This window comes from Pleurodeles waltl, chromosome 12 (genome assembly GCF_031143425.1).
Source record: "Pleurodeles waltl isolate 20211129_DDA chromosome 12, aPleWal1.hap1.20221129, whole genome shotgun sequence".
In the NCBI taxonomy this organism is placed as follows: domain Eukaryota; kingdom Metazoa; phylum Chordata; class Amphibia; order Caudata; family Salamandridae; genus Pleurodeles; species Pleurodeles waltl.
This window is the reverse complement of record NC_090451.1, coordinates 625,947,168-625,962,866: the sequence shown is the minus strand read 5'-3', so window position 1 is coordinate 625,962,866 and position 15,699 is coordinate 625,947,168. Positions and strand designations below refer to the sequence as shown.

Below are 15,699 nucleotides of genomic sequence, written 5' to 3'. Positions count from 1 at the left end.
GATTGCCTTAATTTTCTTGTGTTAGGCCTTTGCCTGGAGTACTTCTTTACAATCGTTTTGACTGGATAAGTTGTAAACTTCCATTGTTGGCATCAGGAACTATTTTTTTTAGTTCTGGCCTGCCTATAGCTTTATTTGGTTGCTGTCGTAATGTGAGCAAAATCAACTTGCCTTGGTCTTTGGATCAGCCATTTCTTACCATTGGTTGGATTTCTTGTCAGTTGTATTTGCTTACTTCTCGTTCTGCATCCCTCCCCTGGGCCATAGCGGTTTTTTCATCCTTTTAATTGGATGATTCTTATCCTTCCTCTCCTCAAATTGAGGAAAGTACTTTTCTTATTTTTCATGGAATACTGCATGGGAGTGAATGTGTTTTCTTGCTGTCTGCCTTGTGTGCTGTCCCTTGCGTGGAACTCAACTTACTGACCTTTATTACCAGCCCCCTCAATAACACATTGGTTTAAAATACAGTGGTACATCGTAGTAGTATAAGTAATCAAAGCACAGTTCTGGCTTCATATAAAGTTGACAAATCAAATGATTTGAGACGAGAATACAGTGCAGAAAGAAAATTTTAAAAGCAGATGTTCCTAAAAAAAAAAAAAAACTACAGCAGCAGTCAGCCTTTCAGAACTTAAACTTGCTGCTGTATGCCAAGCCAAAGATAATTGTTCTTTAACAGGACTGGATGGACATTTAGCATCCGGAAAAAGTCAATCAAGCAATCAAACCGAATTTATAGACTGCGGCTAACCATCCGTGAGGTTATCCAGGCGCTGAGAAAATAGCTGCTAAGGGGTTAAGTTGGAAAGCCAGATCTTTAGTTCTTTCTTGAATTCCAGAAGAGAGTATAAGGCCTTAAGAGAAGGGGGAGGTTTTTCCAGGATTTTACCACGAGGCAGGAGTAGTGTCCTCCACAGTTTCTTCGGCAGGGGGGAAGTGTGTGCAAGGGAGAAGGAAGCGGAGCACAGGTGCCTGGAGCGTTGGTGGAAGTGCAGGCTGTGGTTCATGTTTGCTGGTCCTTGACTGTGGAGGGCCTTGTAGATGTGGATCAGCATTTTAAATTGGCATCTCTTCTGAATGGGGAGCCAGTGGAGCTTATTGAAGTGAGGGGGCAAAGTACGCTTTTGCTCAGCATGTACGTTTTATAAAAATATTTAGAGTTTACTGTTGCTCCTGAAGACAGACTTTTTTTCAGTAGAACATTGGTAGGTTGTTTTATTAACCTCTTGAAGTTGTAAAGCCTTCTTTGGTTTTGGTTTCAGGAAGGAAATGGCAATAAAATGAGTCACGGATGGCTCCTTGTCAGCAGAAAAGCTGCAAATGGCCTGATTATCGTATGCTAAGATTAACTGCTGCCATCAGCAAAACAAATGGGAACGCTTTTTACCTTCGACCCAGATTAAGGAAGGTCCTATTAAAAATACAAGCCAGACATTGGTTTACACGTAAATGTCTCATTTGTTTTGCCACTTGTATGCCAAAGCCACGATACTGCAGTCTATAGCCTCTTTAGGTGAGGTAGAAAAGGCGTGCCTACAGTGAAGCATTGAAGTCTCGAAGGCATGCCTCACACCCCTAGAATGCATCAGAAAATACATCGTATAAATACCAACATGGGCTGACCTAAATCAGGAATGCTTTACAACATTTTGTTTCTCATTTCAAAATTAGATCAATTGTTAACTGTAATCAGTCTATTTTGCAGCTGGAAAGGTACATGAACATTCAGCATGACTGTCACAAAGCACAGTCCTTTATTAAAAAGTCGCTAAAACCAATCTTTAAGGTTTCAGAATATGTAATAAAACAATCTTATTTGAGAAGTTCAGATATGACACCTTTAATTTGCCAGCTTCAGTCCTCTCCAAGATGATTTTTACTTTCTGTAAAACGGAGTTTGCTTCTTGGAAATTCTATAGCAATAGCACCTTCTGGATTCTGGGTCTAAAGGATAAACTGTTTGTTGTATTACTGTGACTTAGCTTGGACTAGACACACAATGAACTCCCTACAAATTTCTAAGGAATGTGAAAGTGTTTGTTCTACACAACTATACAAGAGATACCATTTCACGAATTGGTAAATGAATGTTTCAAAATCAACTTCAAACAAGGAAAAGGGAATCCAAATTGCATATTCTAAACAGTAACTAGCCTAAAATGTCCCTTCCCAAAGAAAGGGAATAGTACTTATTTTATGGGAGTCAGAAGAATGCAAGGCTGAGTTGATCAGCCTGCATTTGAAATTGGCTGGTAGCACACAGATTACTGCAGCCAGATAGTTAGCATCTACAGTGCTTTTGACCCCTGATCGCGGAACAATATCACAGATTGACGTTTGGATGAAGAATTTTTTGTCTTTTTGACCCACAAAGAAAAGACTGGATTTTTAGATCTCGCCTTCAGACATCAAATTATTTGGGTACTGTGCTGCGGCCTGCTACCCGCCAATAGCTTTCAAATAGTCAAAACCTATTGCCTTTCCCCAGTATTTGTATTTTTTCTTTTCCTGTTGCAAAATTGTATCAGCAAAAAGCATAGGCAAAGCAAGAAATTCTAGTGACGCCACTAATAGGTGAGACATACCGGCTTTGTCAATACTTGTTTAATTTCACTTTTAGGGCTCTGTGTGAGTGCATGGCTTTTCCATCCTTTGACCCAACCCCTAGTTAGCTAAGCTTCATAATTACACAACCCATTCATCTTCTGTTCCCTCATCTCTTCCCACTCACCTTCATTCTTAAATCTTTTTGTATTTTCTTTCAATTTTGGCTAGGACCTGGCAGCTGCACCTGCTACGTGCAAGCTCACTACTCGTATATCATGAGCTCATATGCTACTCCATCAAACCACCACAACTCAGATGGTTCTCAATGCAACAGTCATCTTAGCTCAGAAGCTTCTCTGTGCAAATACCAACATTTTCCCTGAAGCAGCTCCATCTCTCTCCATCACCTCAGCTTAAAAGGTTCCATGCCACCAGCACTACAGCTTAGGAGCTGCTTTATGCAAATACCACCTAAGCAAAGAAACTATTGTCTGCCCCCATCACCTGAACTCAGAAGCTACTAAGTGAAAGTACCACAGAGACTAAATAAAGATCCTTGTATCCACCTACTATAATCAGATACTAGTCTCTTGACCTCAGACCCTCTTTGTAAGCACAAAATTAGAAAGTACACTATGGACACACACTCTAGCTCAGAAACCGGCCCATGGACCCACAAATGGTACTGGGTGATCAACCACTTCATGTAACTGCCAACTTAGCTCATAAAGTGCTCTTTTTAACTAGCTCATCAGCTCAGATTCTGCTTAATTTAACATTAGCTCAAGCTGGTCTCGATCACCACCACATTAGCATAGAAGACTTCCCCTGCACCTATATCATTAGCTGAAAAGCTTCTCAATGCCCTAATCAGATTAACTAGGAAGCTGGTCCATGCATCCAAGAGTTTAGCTAAGAAGCTGTTCCAAGCTGCCACCTAGTTTAGTAAAAAGTGTTACAGCCACCCAAAACGTATTAAAATGCAGCTGTTATGCATGCGTCACCTCACTGGGACATTGCCTAAGTCACATACCAACATATCTCGGAAGCTACTCCCTTCACGCACTTTAGCAGTGTTGATCCTTGCAGCTACCAATTGTCAGCTAAGTGACTTGTGCCCTCTCAATGGTCATGTGAGAATTAAGACAGCAGCAGTTGTTAAGTCAAACAGTTGCTAGCAATATGTACCTCCATTGTTCAACAGGTCACAATCCAGCTTGATTGAAAATCTCTAATAAGGGAGAAATTCACACCGCTCTAGGACAATATATCTCTAATTGAATTTGTTCCATCTTCACCCTTCTGTAGAAATAAATAATGCAGGTACAAAATTAATTTACCCAGCCAGATTTTAATTGTAGAGGTTTAACCAATTTTATTTGAATCACAGTACTAAAGATACAGGGAAGAACAAGCATGTGGCATTGGACAAATCGAGCCCTGACATTCACGGTATGATACGAATGTAGGTCTACAGAGTCCAGAAATTGTCCTCCTCTTGGAATAGCTTGATCAACTCGGAGAACTGGTCGGGGTTTGAGTTTTCTTTCCATTCTCTATTTTCAAAGGGCAGCCAACCACACAAAACCATAGTATTGTCTATATGCCTGGCGTGTACAGCCTGCGTGGTGCTGCCTTGAAATGTTAATGTGAGGTTTTTAGGTGTTTTTTATTATTGATATGTTAAGTTTATTTTTTGCTATATTGATAAGATTGGTCCATTCCCTGCCCTGTCAAAAAGCAACCCACGTGAACAAACGTAGGTGTTACTCACCAGTAGGGCCAGTTTAGAGCAGTCCTTGCTGCAGTAGCATCATGCTGCCCTCTCCAGCATCTTCATAACGTGAGCTACCTCTACTGGTGTCCTATTGCAAGGGGGAAGCTTTGCTGGAGCATATTATAGTAGTTCTGTTTCATTAACTTTTCTAGTGGAATGATTTATATGTGGCTTAGCTTAGCTGTATATTATGGTCATTTGGTTTGTAAGAGACCTCTGCCGTCGGTGGTGGAAATTTCAAAACAGTCGATATTATCTTTGCTTAGCTCATTATTTTGTTTTATCATCTATAGTATCTGTCCAGAAGTAGAGGTTGTTGGTCTCACAAATATCGATTTCCAATCCTCTCACTTTTGAACGGTAGAAATATACAGAGCAGCAGACCTACACTTCAGGAAACCTGTGGTAGTCGGGGCGCTCAAGAAGAAACACTTGACATTAACACCTCCTAAGCCCCTATAAGTCACATTGTTGTTTCTCCCTTTGACAGAGCAGCTCTCTCGGATGGCACCGAATGACTGTCCGCACCTTGTGCTTCAGGCTGTCTCAGGACCTTTAGCTGCAGCAACAGCATCCACTCTAACCAACCCTATGGATGTGATCCGGGCAAGGGTGCAGGTAAGTGTCTCAAGGAACAGCATTTCAGACGAGGCAATGTTACTTTGCACTTGCACTGTAGAACACAGTGAATTGGGAGAGCCAAGCACTTCTCTGAATCTGCATTAGTAAATCACACATCTCATGTGTATTCAAGAAATAATAATTCTTACAAGAATGTTTAAACAAGCTCTTTCTTTTTTTTTTTTGTAATACTTGTCAGACACTCCACTTTGTTTTTGTGAATACAAATTCAATACTAAGTTTTCAAATTAGATTTTAAAAAGTTATTAAACGATGCTAGAAAGGTGCAATATTCTTCATCGTACCATTAGGGATATAGTGTCATTTCTCCCAGGAGCAGATCAGTTAGAATTGTGATCAATAATTGTCACTAACCTGTAATCCTAGTTCTCCTGAATTGTCCCACCCATGCATGGTATCCCGAACAGTTTGCATGTTCACGATGAAAAGCATTTTAGAATCCCAATTAAAGTAAGCCAATGACAAGAAAGACATCTTTGACCGAGTTTATTTTTGGAAGGAAAAACTGGACCAATGTTCCAAGGTAGGCTGCTGCCAGACAAGTGTGGAAAACTGATACGGCAGCCTTCAAGGATCTCAGTCCACCAGTATCCCACCATTATCCTGTCATTGGCAGTTGCACTTTTTTTTTTTTTTTATGAAGATACAGGGTACTACTCTGGTACCTGCTGATCACCTAACAAAAACCAAGACGATATTCATCCAGAGTCAGGGTGCTTTGAAGTAGCCAAACCTGCCAATGGGGATGATGGTTGACAAATGGATGTTTATGCTTCCTTTGGTTTTGTCTGAATAAAATGCCTGTACCACCAAGGCATCCAGTGTATGGAAGGATCTCGCCGCCGCAGAGGCCAGGCTTTGAAAGGTTGGTAATAAATGGCATGATTAACATGGAAATCTGAGATGAACTCTAAAAGTAACTCTCAGTGCACATATCTGACCCCTTTGTTCTAATGGAAAATCAATGGAACATAAAGCTTAAATTTCACGAATGCTGTGTGCTGAAAGTACACGGATGTGAGAAAATCAGCTTTCCATGGTAGATGTTGCAGGAAACTTATTGAATTGATTTTAGCGGATGACTCATGGGCTTGATCGAATGGTCTCTTATTGGAAAAAGAACGCTTTAATATCCTTTAAAACATTTTTAATGACCAGCACTCTGTAGAAAATACCCTTCACCCACCTATTTGTAAGCCGTGATAGCAGAGAGAAGTGCCTTAATGGGTGAAAAATGTAGCCTTGACCTGATCTTAAAAAAAAGTCAGAAGGGGGAGGCAGCAAGCTAACGCATCCCAGCACAATTCACCCCCTTGCGTCCTTGTACATGAAGTACACTTCCTTCAAAGTTGTATAATTATAGTTATATACGATATAGATTCCTTTTTTTGGGTGCAGATTGGTTCCTGATTCCACTGTGACTATCAGGCATGATGTCAGTTTCTTTTATTGGCTGGTTAAGGTGCCTTGGTTAGCACTGGATAATTTTGAAGATGCAGAGTTGTACTCTGTAATAAATGTGCTTTTAAGTGAAGGTAATGGACCAATTTCAGTTGTTTGCATCTGCACTGCAACTTCCCCCGCTCATACTTGGTGGTTAATAATGGGACACTCTTTGTGAGGTGGGTAGATATAGTAGAGAGGGACTGGAACAGATCCTGTTTACATGCCAGACAGATATCATGTACAGACATATACGCAGGGCATATCTCATGTCATTCTCAATAAAGTAATCCAAGAAAGAATGACGGGTGAAATCGTGGTAGGGATGGTCATATTCCTAGCACTTTGGAAAATACCACATTGAAATAATTCATTGGACCATGAAGGTTGAGCTTGTGAACTGGCTATGCAATTGCTTGACTCAGTCTCCTGGGACGAATGCCAAAAACTACGGAAAAAAGACTACTTAAGGCACAGACAGCATTTCTTTTCTGAGATTGTTGTTGGCAAAGTTGAGCCTAGCTGTTAAGTTGCTAAAAACCTAATAAAAAAAAAACTGCTTAAGTTCAAGCCATCACAACTTTGGTCACTTGGATATCAAACGCTGGAGGAGGTGAAAAAAAATAGGCAGATGATTTGACAGACTGGAGGCTATTTAAAGCAGTCACTTCTCTCTCTCCCAAACCTAGCTGTTTACTAGATGACATACTGTAGTGAGCTATGGGTAACAGCTATTATAGCAGTGGGAATAAGGGGACAAGATAACCCAAAGATAACACATTTAATTATTTTATGGGGGAGCTAAATTTGAAAATAAACCACCAGAAGTCACACACATGTGGACCCAAAAAGACACGTTCTCAGACGCATGATATAGATTGGATCCCTATTACCAAAGTGCAGAGCTTTAACTACCTCTGGGTTTTGACGGTGGACAATTTGAGTTGGGGGCAGGGGGGAGAGCAGCTGACGACCCAGAGAGCCTGTAAATTTGCTAGAGTGTTAGATGCAATTTTTAAGTCCTCCAAAGAACTTGGCCATAAGCCCTTAAGGACTATTCACTTTGTACAAAAGTAAATGTCTTTCTTTGGAGATCTTTAGGGCTGGTGTTTGGGGGATACTGTCCCCTGGAAGTCTTAAAATTATCAAAAACATTTTTTTGTGCAGGAGGCTCGCTACCGCTACGAGCAAAGCCAGCTTTATGGTCCATTTGGAACTTGGACTTCCTTTTTTTGAGAACATAACCCAGGCTACCCCTTTGTTAATCTGGCTTAACATTTGGTATTCACCACAGACCTCACTTACCTGAAGACTTGTTGAAGATTGCCTAAGACAAGACTGTGGCTTCCATTCCATGCTTAGTTTATGTCGAAAGGGCTTTTTCTGACCTTGTTCTGTCAAATCTCTTTCATTCTCCAAATGAAATTGACAATAGCTCAAAAAATATGGTGAAGTCTTTTTTTTTCTTTTTTTTTTTTTTTTCTTTTCTTCAAATACAGAAACCAAGCCAGATTTTTAAATGTCAATCTACGAGTTCTGTTTCCCATTATTTAGACTTGAAGCATGTAGAAGGAACAGGACTATATTGTGGATTTTGAACTCTGAATAGAGATTTTGTTTGACCCCTTTTTAGATTTTGCACTTTCTGGTAGCTTATCCTCAGCAGGGTACCTGACTTCTCATACCCTACCATCTTGCCCTTGCAACACTTCCAAGCAAACACTTGCACATTTTATGTTTTTTTTTTTTTTTAATGTAAACCCTAGATGTACATTTCTATGTCCGCTGTTGGGTACCTATGGCTCCAGCTCATTTAATTTGTTTGCAAAGCCTCCTGCTTTTTACTTTGAATACTGTTGTTCAGCTGTCATATGTTATGTCCGACAAGCCCTTACCATCAGAAGAGCTGAGAATTATAGCAACTCCTGAGAAATTACGCTTTTTTTTCATTGTGATAAATTTTTACAACTTTGACTTAATCAAAGCCCCGTCTTGACTGCTATAATATGGCTACATGAGTGTATTATTAATTTTGACCTACATTTGTATTACATTTTGTGATTTTTATAATATTCATCTGTATGCATGTAGCAATATTTTATCTTTTTATGGCTCTTAGCTGAATTAAAGCATTTGACCGACTGATGCATCAAGATTTGATTACTATCAAATTTAACCAGAGTTTGTTCCTTGCTGAGACTGAAAACTTAAACATGGTCTGAAATATTTGTGCCCAACACTGTAGCACTGTATTTACAGGTATATGAAAAAGGAAAAACAATATTTCTGGGGTGGTGTATTAGTGCTTACTTTAGCATTGGTTCAATTAGAAATGTAGTTATTAATATACATACATACAGAAATACTGTTATGGGAGTGTGGCTGCAGGATTACAACTGTGCTTCCAGCTCTTTCCTTTTTATAATCAGAGGTTAAACAATGCCATTATATTGCTGTAATTTTTAAACATCTGTCCCTCCTTACATTTCCACTATTAGTTGTCCTTTGGCCATCCAATGCTTGGTTAAGAGTTATAAACCCCTTTTCAAGTATTAACAACCCAGTTAATTTCACTAGGGAACAGGAATGTTGTGAATATTTAGCCAGAATTTAATATTTCCGAAAAAATAAAACATATCCTTGATTTTAATATTGGTGCCTCAACCCACAGGACTACATCTCATTTCATTTAGAGAGTGAGTTTGAATGACGACTAACTTTTGCACTTCAAATTTCTTTTCTTCACAACGAGCAAAACATTTTTCCTTGTGGAAATGTTAGTCCACGAAACACCCACTGATCTTGTGGGTCTTCCAATCTGTTTAACTCCCGTTCTGGAAACAGATTTACTTGCAAGTTTGGAAACATTTAACAGGTTTGACAGTTTTCTCTTACAGAAAAGAAACCTGCTCCTCTGAGCAGGCTTGTTCACATGGAATGATGAAACAAACTGTTGATCTAATGTGTGAGAAAAATCCATTTACACTGTATATTCTGCAAATTAATATGGTGGATTTGGATCATAAATGAGTTCATGTTTGAGATGTGGATCCCATGTAAATTCAGTGCCTTGCAAGCAATTCTCACCAGTTCCTATTGTTTCACTGTATGCCATTTTACAGTAATCTGTTTATTCCCTTAGGTGGAAGGTAAGAGTTCCATCATAAATACGTTCCGGCAGCTGATGGCAGAGGAAGGTCCCTGGGGCCTCACTAAGGGCCTGTCTGCTCGCATAATTTCTGCCACTCCCTCCACCATTGTCATTGTGGTTGGCTATGAGACCCTGAAGAAGATCAGTCTTCGACCTGAGCTGGTGGATTCTAGACACTGGTAGCAGTCTTTGAGAAATTATACTTCAACCCTTCTGTGTGTGATCGGCTATAGCTGTCAGAAACTTGTAAAGCTCCAGACTTGGGACATTCTGGTGAACTAGTTCTGGCAGGAATAACTGTTGCCAAAAATTGAGTCATCTTCAGGGGCTTGCTGCACACCAGGTTTATAAGACACATTCTTTCACATGATGGTGTTTGGAACATACAGTGTTACTCTCAGCTCCATGATGGACTTGTTGAAAGATTGCAAGTATTTGCTTGTGCGGTGTATGGATCTCCAGTGCACAGCTTTTGGAGGACTAGCAAACTACTGATAGTTCCGGCTCTACCTGCTGCCTATCCTTTGAAGGCACAATCAAGTGAATCCCGGCTAACCACATCAGAGCCATGTTTGTTTTGTATTTTATTTGTATATCGCCAAAACTCAGGTGTGTAAGACTGATTTGTTACTCTTGTGTATAAACTGATGTAATGATGAATTGAATCATTTGAGTGCTCCAGTGATTAAGAATTTTAATTAGAAAGTGAGCATTAGTATTAAGGGGGCTCATTCAGATTTATTTATAGGTACACTGGTTCATTTGAGGAATCAATGACCGAACCAACCAAGGACATGAATGCCACAATTAAGAAAACAATTTTGATAATGAAATTAGAGCTGATCACAAGGACATTTTCAAATATATCATTACATTGTATAGAGCCACAATTTTACATTCATTGGTCATCAAAATAGTGCCCACAAGTGCAAGCTGAGGTCTAATGTGAGGAAGCATGTGAACATGCAGGATAGAAGTGCTACACAGAGGGTTTTGACTGTTGGCAACAGTCTCAAGAAAAGCACTGTAAAATGTATGAATTGCAACATCAGACATAACCAAAATACAGTTACATGCTCTAATTTGATGATTCGACCACAGGAAACAAAATTTGTTGGGTCTTCACCAAGATTAAGTTCAAAGGACGTTTACATATAGCACCATACTTCAGCCCAGAACTGCATACATCTCCACAAGCCTGAAGAGCTGCTTTGGGGATCAGGGTACAAGCTGAAAACAACACAGTGCAGTCATAACTGCAAGTAAAAAGCGCTGTAATATATACGCACTGCGGTCAAGACAGGATAACATCCATGACTTCAGCACAGCAAGAATGGGGAAGTTGTCACAATTATGGGAAAGGGAGAATTTTTGGAGAAGAAGCTTTCTCAGGAGCACATTTCCTCCAAAGTCCAAGTTTCTTCACCACAGAAGGTAAGGGACCTGTGCCTGCTTAGTGTTAGGACAGTCCCGGATTACAAATATAGGAGGTATGCAGCGCACTGCTAGTAGGATTGGAAAGTGAGGATGCTGACCCATTAAGTAGTGAAGGTTTTAATGGAGCTTTTGCATCTGATTACATTGAGATCAAACAGTGTGTACCCACCCTGTGTGGCAAGGCAGTGGCTTAGATTACTGTACAGATGATTACAGTATCAATATTTCTTTCTTTCATGGGGTTTTCCTTGGATCAGGGTGATGAATTCTGCCTTTCAAAGTATCCTCCTTTTTCTTTCCTAGTGTGTTCCTAGTATCAGAGTGATGGGTTCTGCCTTTCAGAACACAGTTGAGGTTAATGCTAGTCCCTATAATTGCACTGGTGTATGTCAGGATTCTGCATTATCTCTGAGACGAACTTTGTCTGCTACAAGAAAGTTCAAGAGTGTAATCTCTTTGTGTGTGTGTGTGTGTGTGTGTGTGTGTGTGTATATATATATATATATATATATATATATATATATATATCAGGAGGTGCACACACTTTTCCCTGATTTCGCCACAGGATCTAAAGAGCCGAAGGATCTGTCACAGAATGTGATGTAACACATGCGGGACATTCATACCATCATCCATATACTGTGGAAGGTAATTGGATTAGTCGTGTTAGCCTCAATTTATTGCTGTCACACCCAGTATATCCCTGAATCCCTAAAAGGTATTTAGTGACCTTTTGGGAGAAAAGGGAAATTGGCAGGGATTTTTCACCCCTGTATCCTAGTTATGCTCCTGCGGTGACAAGTGTTAAGAGTTAGATAACCCTCTCCAAGGTTTATTGTCTAAAGAAGATTTTGTGAAATACCATACTCAATCACAAAATCAATACATATACAAGGAGAGGTCTCTGATAACAACCATATTTTCAATTATTCTACAAATCTGATGTAAAGGAAAAAAAAAAACGAGGTTTAGAAACTCAGCAAATGTCATTAGATCGTATGTAAGATATATTCTAATCATGCTACATCATTCATCTATTAGTCTAAAAGCCCTAAGTTATTAATAGATAATAACACCCACTATTCTTAATGAATATGAAAAGATGTGCCCCATCCGCCATAATGCCATTTGGTCCTGCAGTCAGGAAACTATTCCATGTGTGCCTTGTGCAATTCGTCTACCTGCCTTGGCTGACCCTAAACCTATGCCAAATGTCGGTATCTTTTATACCTTTCTGATACATAGTATTCTATAGAGCAAAGATGGGCTAACTGCTAGCTCTTACATTTGCTACACAACCTAGCAAAAACAATGCTTTTGTTCTTGCTGAAGAAATTCTGAAAGCTACCTTAAGTTGTATTCCCTCTGGTTTCATATAAGAGGAATGGCTGCCTAATCAAGGCCAACCTATAATAAAACTCTTCATCTCTTACTGTGCATCACCCAGCTCCTCAAACTGGCTTGCTGATCTGAGTTAACAGAGGAAGATGAGAACTGTGTAGATTTCCTTCTAAAATTCTGCACTATAGGTAGTTCATATTGACATAGGCCTGAAACCACAAGCTTTGTCATTCAAATGGGCAGTACCATACGTAATCTTGCCAGAGCATTTTGGAAAATAATATCACACAAATCTTCCAGGGCTTATGCAAGAATATTACATTAGATAATTGTATGCCTCCATCTTGTATGAAAGTTTTCATGACAATAGCTTAAGAAACTGCAGTAGTTCTTTGCCTCAGACATATTCCCCAGTGCGTCAGACCAAACATTTTCACTTGGTATTCTGATTTAATGAGTCACTTGAATATGCACTGAATTGTGTCCCAAACCATATTTCCCTTTTCCTGGAACCACTACATCTAACAGCTCATGCCTCAATCTTTTTTTATTTTGTTGATTGATTGTACGATATTATCTACACACTATTGCTTCAGATTCAAACGTCTTCAGCCTACTAGGTTTATAAATAGTGTTTTTCCTTCTTTGGTAATACTGCCATTAGTAGTATTCCCCCCATTTAGGATTATTGGAGCCAAATTATTTATATATAAAAAAAAAAGTAAGCCATCTTAATGTCTGTGAAGCTGACCCTGAAATGTTTTTGAATGCCCTTAATACAAATTTGCTGCCTCAATTTAGATGTGAAACTATTCATATTGTGTTGGAACAATGTTAAATTGTTTTGTTTCAGTAAACACTAGCGGGTAATCCACTAGTAAAATCTGGGTTAAGTGTAGCACTACGCCACACTTGCGTGCGTAGCAGTCACTTCCTTATTTGAATGCTGTTTCCTAGCTCTCTAACAATGAAGCTGCGCTGGCTAACTGAAGAAGATGTCCACTGGAGAACTTGTTTGTATTATCTCATTAAAGGTACATAGTTGTGTATAGTGATGGTTGGTGTATAATATCCACAACACTCAATTTTTCCACTTACATTAACAAGGTAACATACCACATCTTTAAGACAGCATGTTTTTGTAAAACTGATTAGATATTTGACCCTTCTTCAATAACGTAATTATGTTTTACGGATTACTGTCTGGGTGGCTCAGTGCCCAGGGGTTTCATACACTTCGTTGTAGTTGAATAAACAAGTTGCTCTTCTAACACACACTGTACTAAATATGGTAGTTGCCAATGATTTTATATATATATATATATATATATATATATATGTGTGTATATATATATATATATATATATATGTGTGTGTATGTGTATGTATATATATATATATATATATATATATATATATATATATATATATATATAAAAAAAAAACGGTCTTCAAATCATTGTATGGTTATTAGAGTCAAAATAATCCTAGGACTCAGCCGGGTTATGCTAGTGTGAATCTTGGCAATTCAAATTCTTGTACCAGGAGAAATTCACATTGAGAATCTCTCTTACTTAATATTGTTAAATATTTAAATCATAAGGTTAAACACAAGTTTATCACTTAATATATTGTGTATAACATTAACATCTACAGTGAAGGATGTAAAGCAAACATTGTGCATTTTTGCATCTGTTCTGTCCTTTAAATCGTGAAGAGTTGCTTTACAATCTTAAATGCTGAAAACATTAAGAAACAGCACCTATTTTTTTTTCTTTCAACATTCTAATGTCAACATATGTTCTAAGTGGGCTTTTCACATTGTTGTGTCCTTAATTCATTCAGTACAAATGTGATTACGTCATATTTTCTTCAAATGGTTCAAAATATAATGTGAATACAGCTAACGGATAACTGTGCCATTTCTGAAAAAGGTTATCTTTGCTGTATATCAATGCATCTTACCAAAACTGGAGTATATTTAATATCCTGGGGAACTGCAAATATTTTGTGGCATTCATTTCAATGACGGTTTCAAATGTATGTATCCTTGGATTTGGCGGTCAAATCTTAAAAGCAATATTTGCAATTAAAGCATTCATTTCTTGGTTACCCGGTGCGCTACCCTATTTAAAAGTGAGTCATTCTGGTACTGTGGGAAACTTCTGTTCTTCTAACATTTGGAAAACCTAAGCATGTTGTTGAAAAATGTAATTCAGAAATAACAACATTCTAGGATAATAGCATGTAAAAAATAAAGTGCCATATGATATGCCAGTGCACATTTCCCACTCCCTTAGAATGGAATTGCTTTTCCCTCCTCCTCAAGTACTTTGGTTTCACTGGGTCGATCAACACTTGCCTCTTTTTCTTCCGCAGGAGGAATAGCAGTTATCACAGTTCTCTTGCCCTCTCATGGTATCACTGGCACAGGATCTTCGTAGGGGATTCCAAACTCCTCCTGCTGTTCTGTTTCAATTCAGACACCAACTTGCTGCTTTGTTTGTACCTTACTCACTCTTAGTCAGTTAATTATAAATTCTATAACAGATCAATGTATGCATGATCAGGAGGATCTTTTCTCCTAAAAAAGCTCTGGCGAGTACATTTATATGTGAGCTCTAAAGGTTATTTAGCCAAGGTGCACCATTACCTAAGACTACAGCAGTCCTGCTTATGTAAGCATCCAATTTCTATTCTCTACCACTCTGTTAATGTTTGGTTAGAAGGGATTAAAGAATTGGAGGTTTAATCCCACTCCAATATGTGCCTGAACCAATGATTGGAAATAAAACATACTTACTGTCCTGAATGAAAGGTATGCATTCTAACCTTCATTATTAACCACAAGTCTTCTGTAACTAGAATCCTTGCCAAAATATATGTTTATTTGTTGACTGGAGCAGACCAATGTGATCAATATACACATCAGTGCTAGTTTGACTAAATGCATTTGTGGACGTTTTGTTATTGACTATTTTGTTAACTGACACTGTAGTACGCACTGCTTTGTGGCTTTTTCCATCAGCGACCGCCAATACCATCCCCCCAACATATATAAAGTTCCAGATTCTCCAGCATGGGCTCAACCTACTCCTTCATGTACAACCTTAGTCTGGCTAATTCATTTGCAATATTTCAATCCCATGCTGTCAGGACTTTTGGATGACTTCTTTAACCATGAAGTAATTCCACCTTGCCAGAAAGCCAGGATATATTAATATGCATGCGACATCACCAGTGATGTCACACACATTATCAGATGTGCCTGGGTGGGCTTCCCTGTCCACTCCCAGATCTATCCGATGATCAGGCTGGTGGTTGGGGCTATTTGAGCGATTAAGTCTATCTGTTACTG

The 15,699-nt window shown here is 38.9% G+C and overlaps 1 protein-coding gene across 3 annotated transcripts in view; it reads left to right on the top strand.

Moving 5' to 3' along the window:
- The window catches only part of SLC25A44 (solute carrier family 25 member 44), a 33,703-nt gene extending 18,545 nt beyond the window's left edge, over positions 1 to 15,158 (top strand). For 2 of the 3 annotated variants that reach the window (XM_069218007.1, XM_069218008.1), the window contains exons 3-4: positions 4,818 to 4,945; positions 9,555 to 15,158. In XM_069218007.1, coding sequence (XP_069074108.1) covers positions 4,818 to 4,945; positions 9,555 to 9,746 — 320 coding nt within the window. In that variant the 3' untranslated portion in view covers positions 9,747 to 15,158. The remainder of the gene's footprint in view (positions 1 to 4,817; positions 4,946 to 9,554) is intronic. The other variant, XR_011199994.1, reaches the window with a different exon arrangement.
- Positions 15,159 to 15,699: the final 541 nt, after the last annotated feature.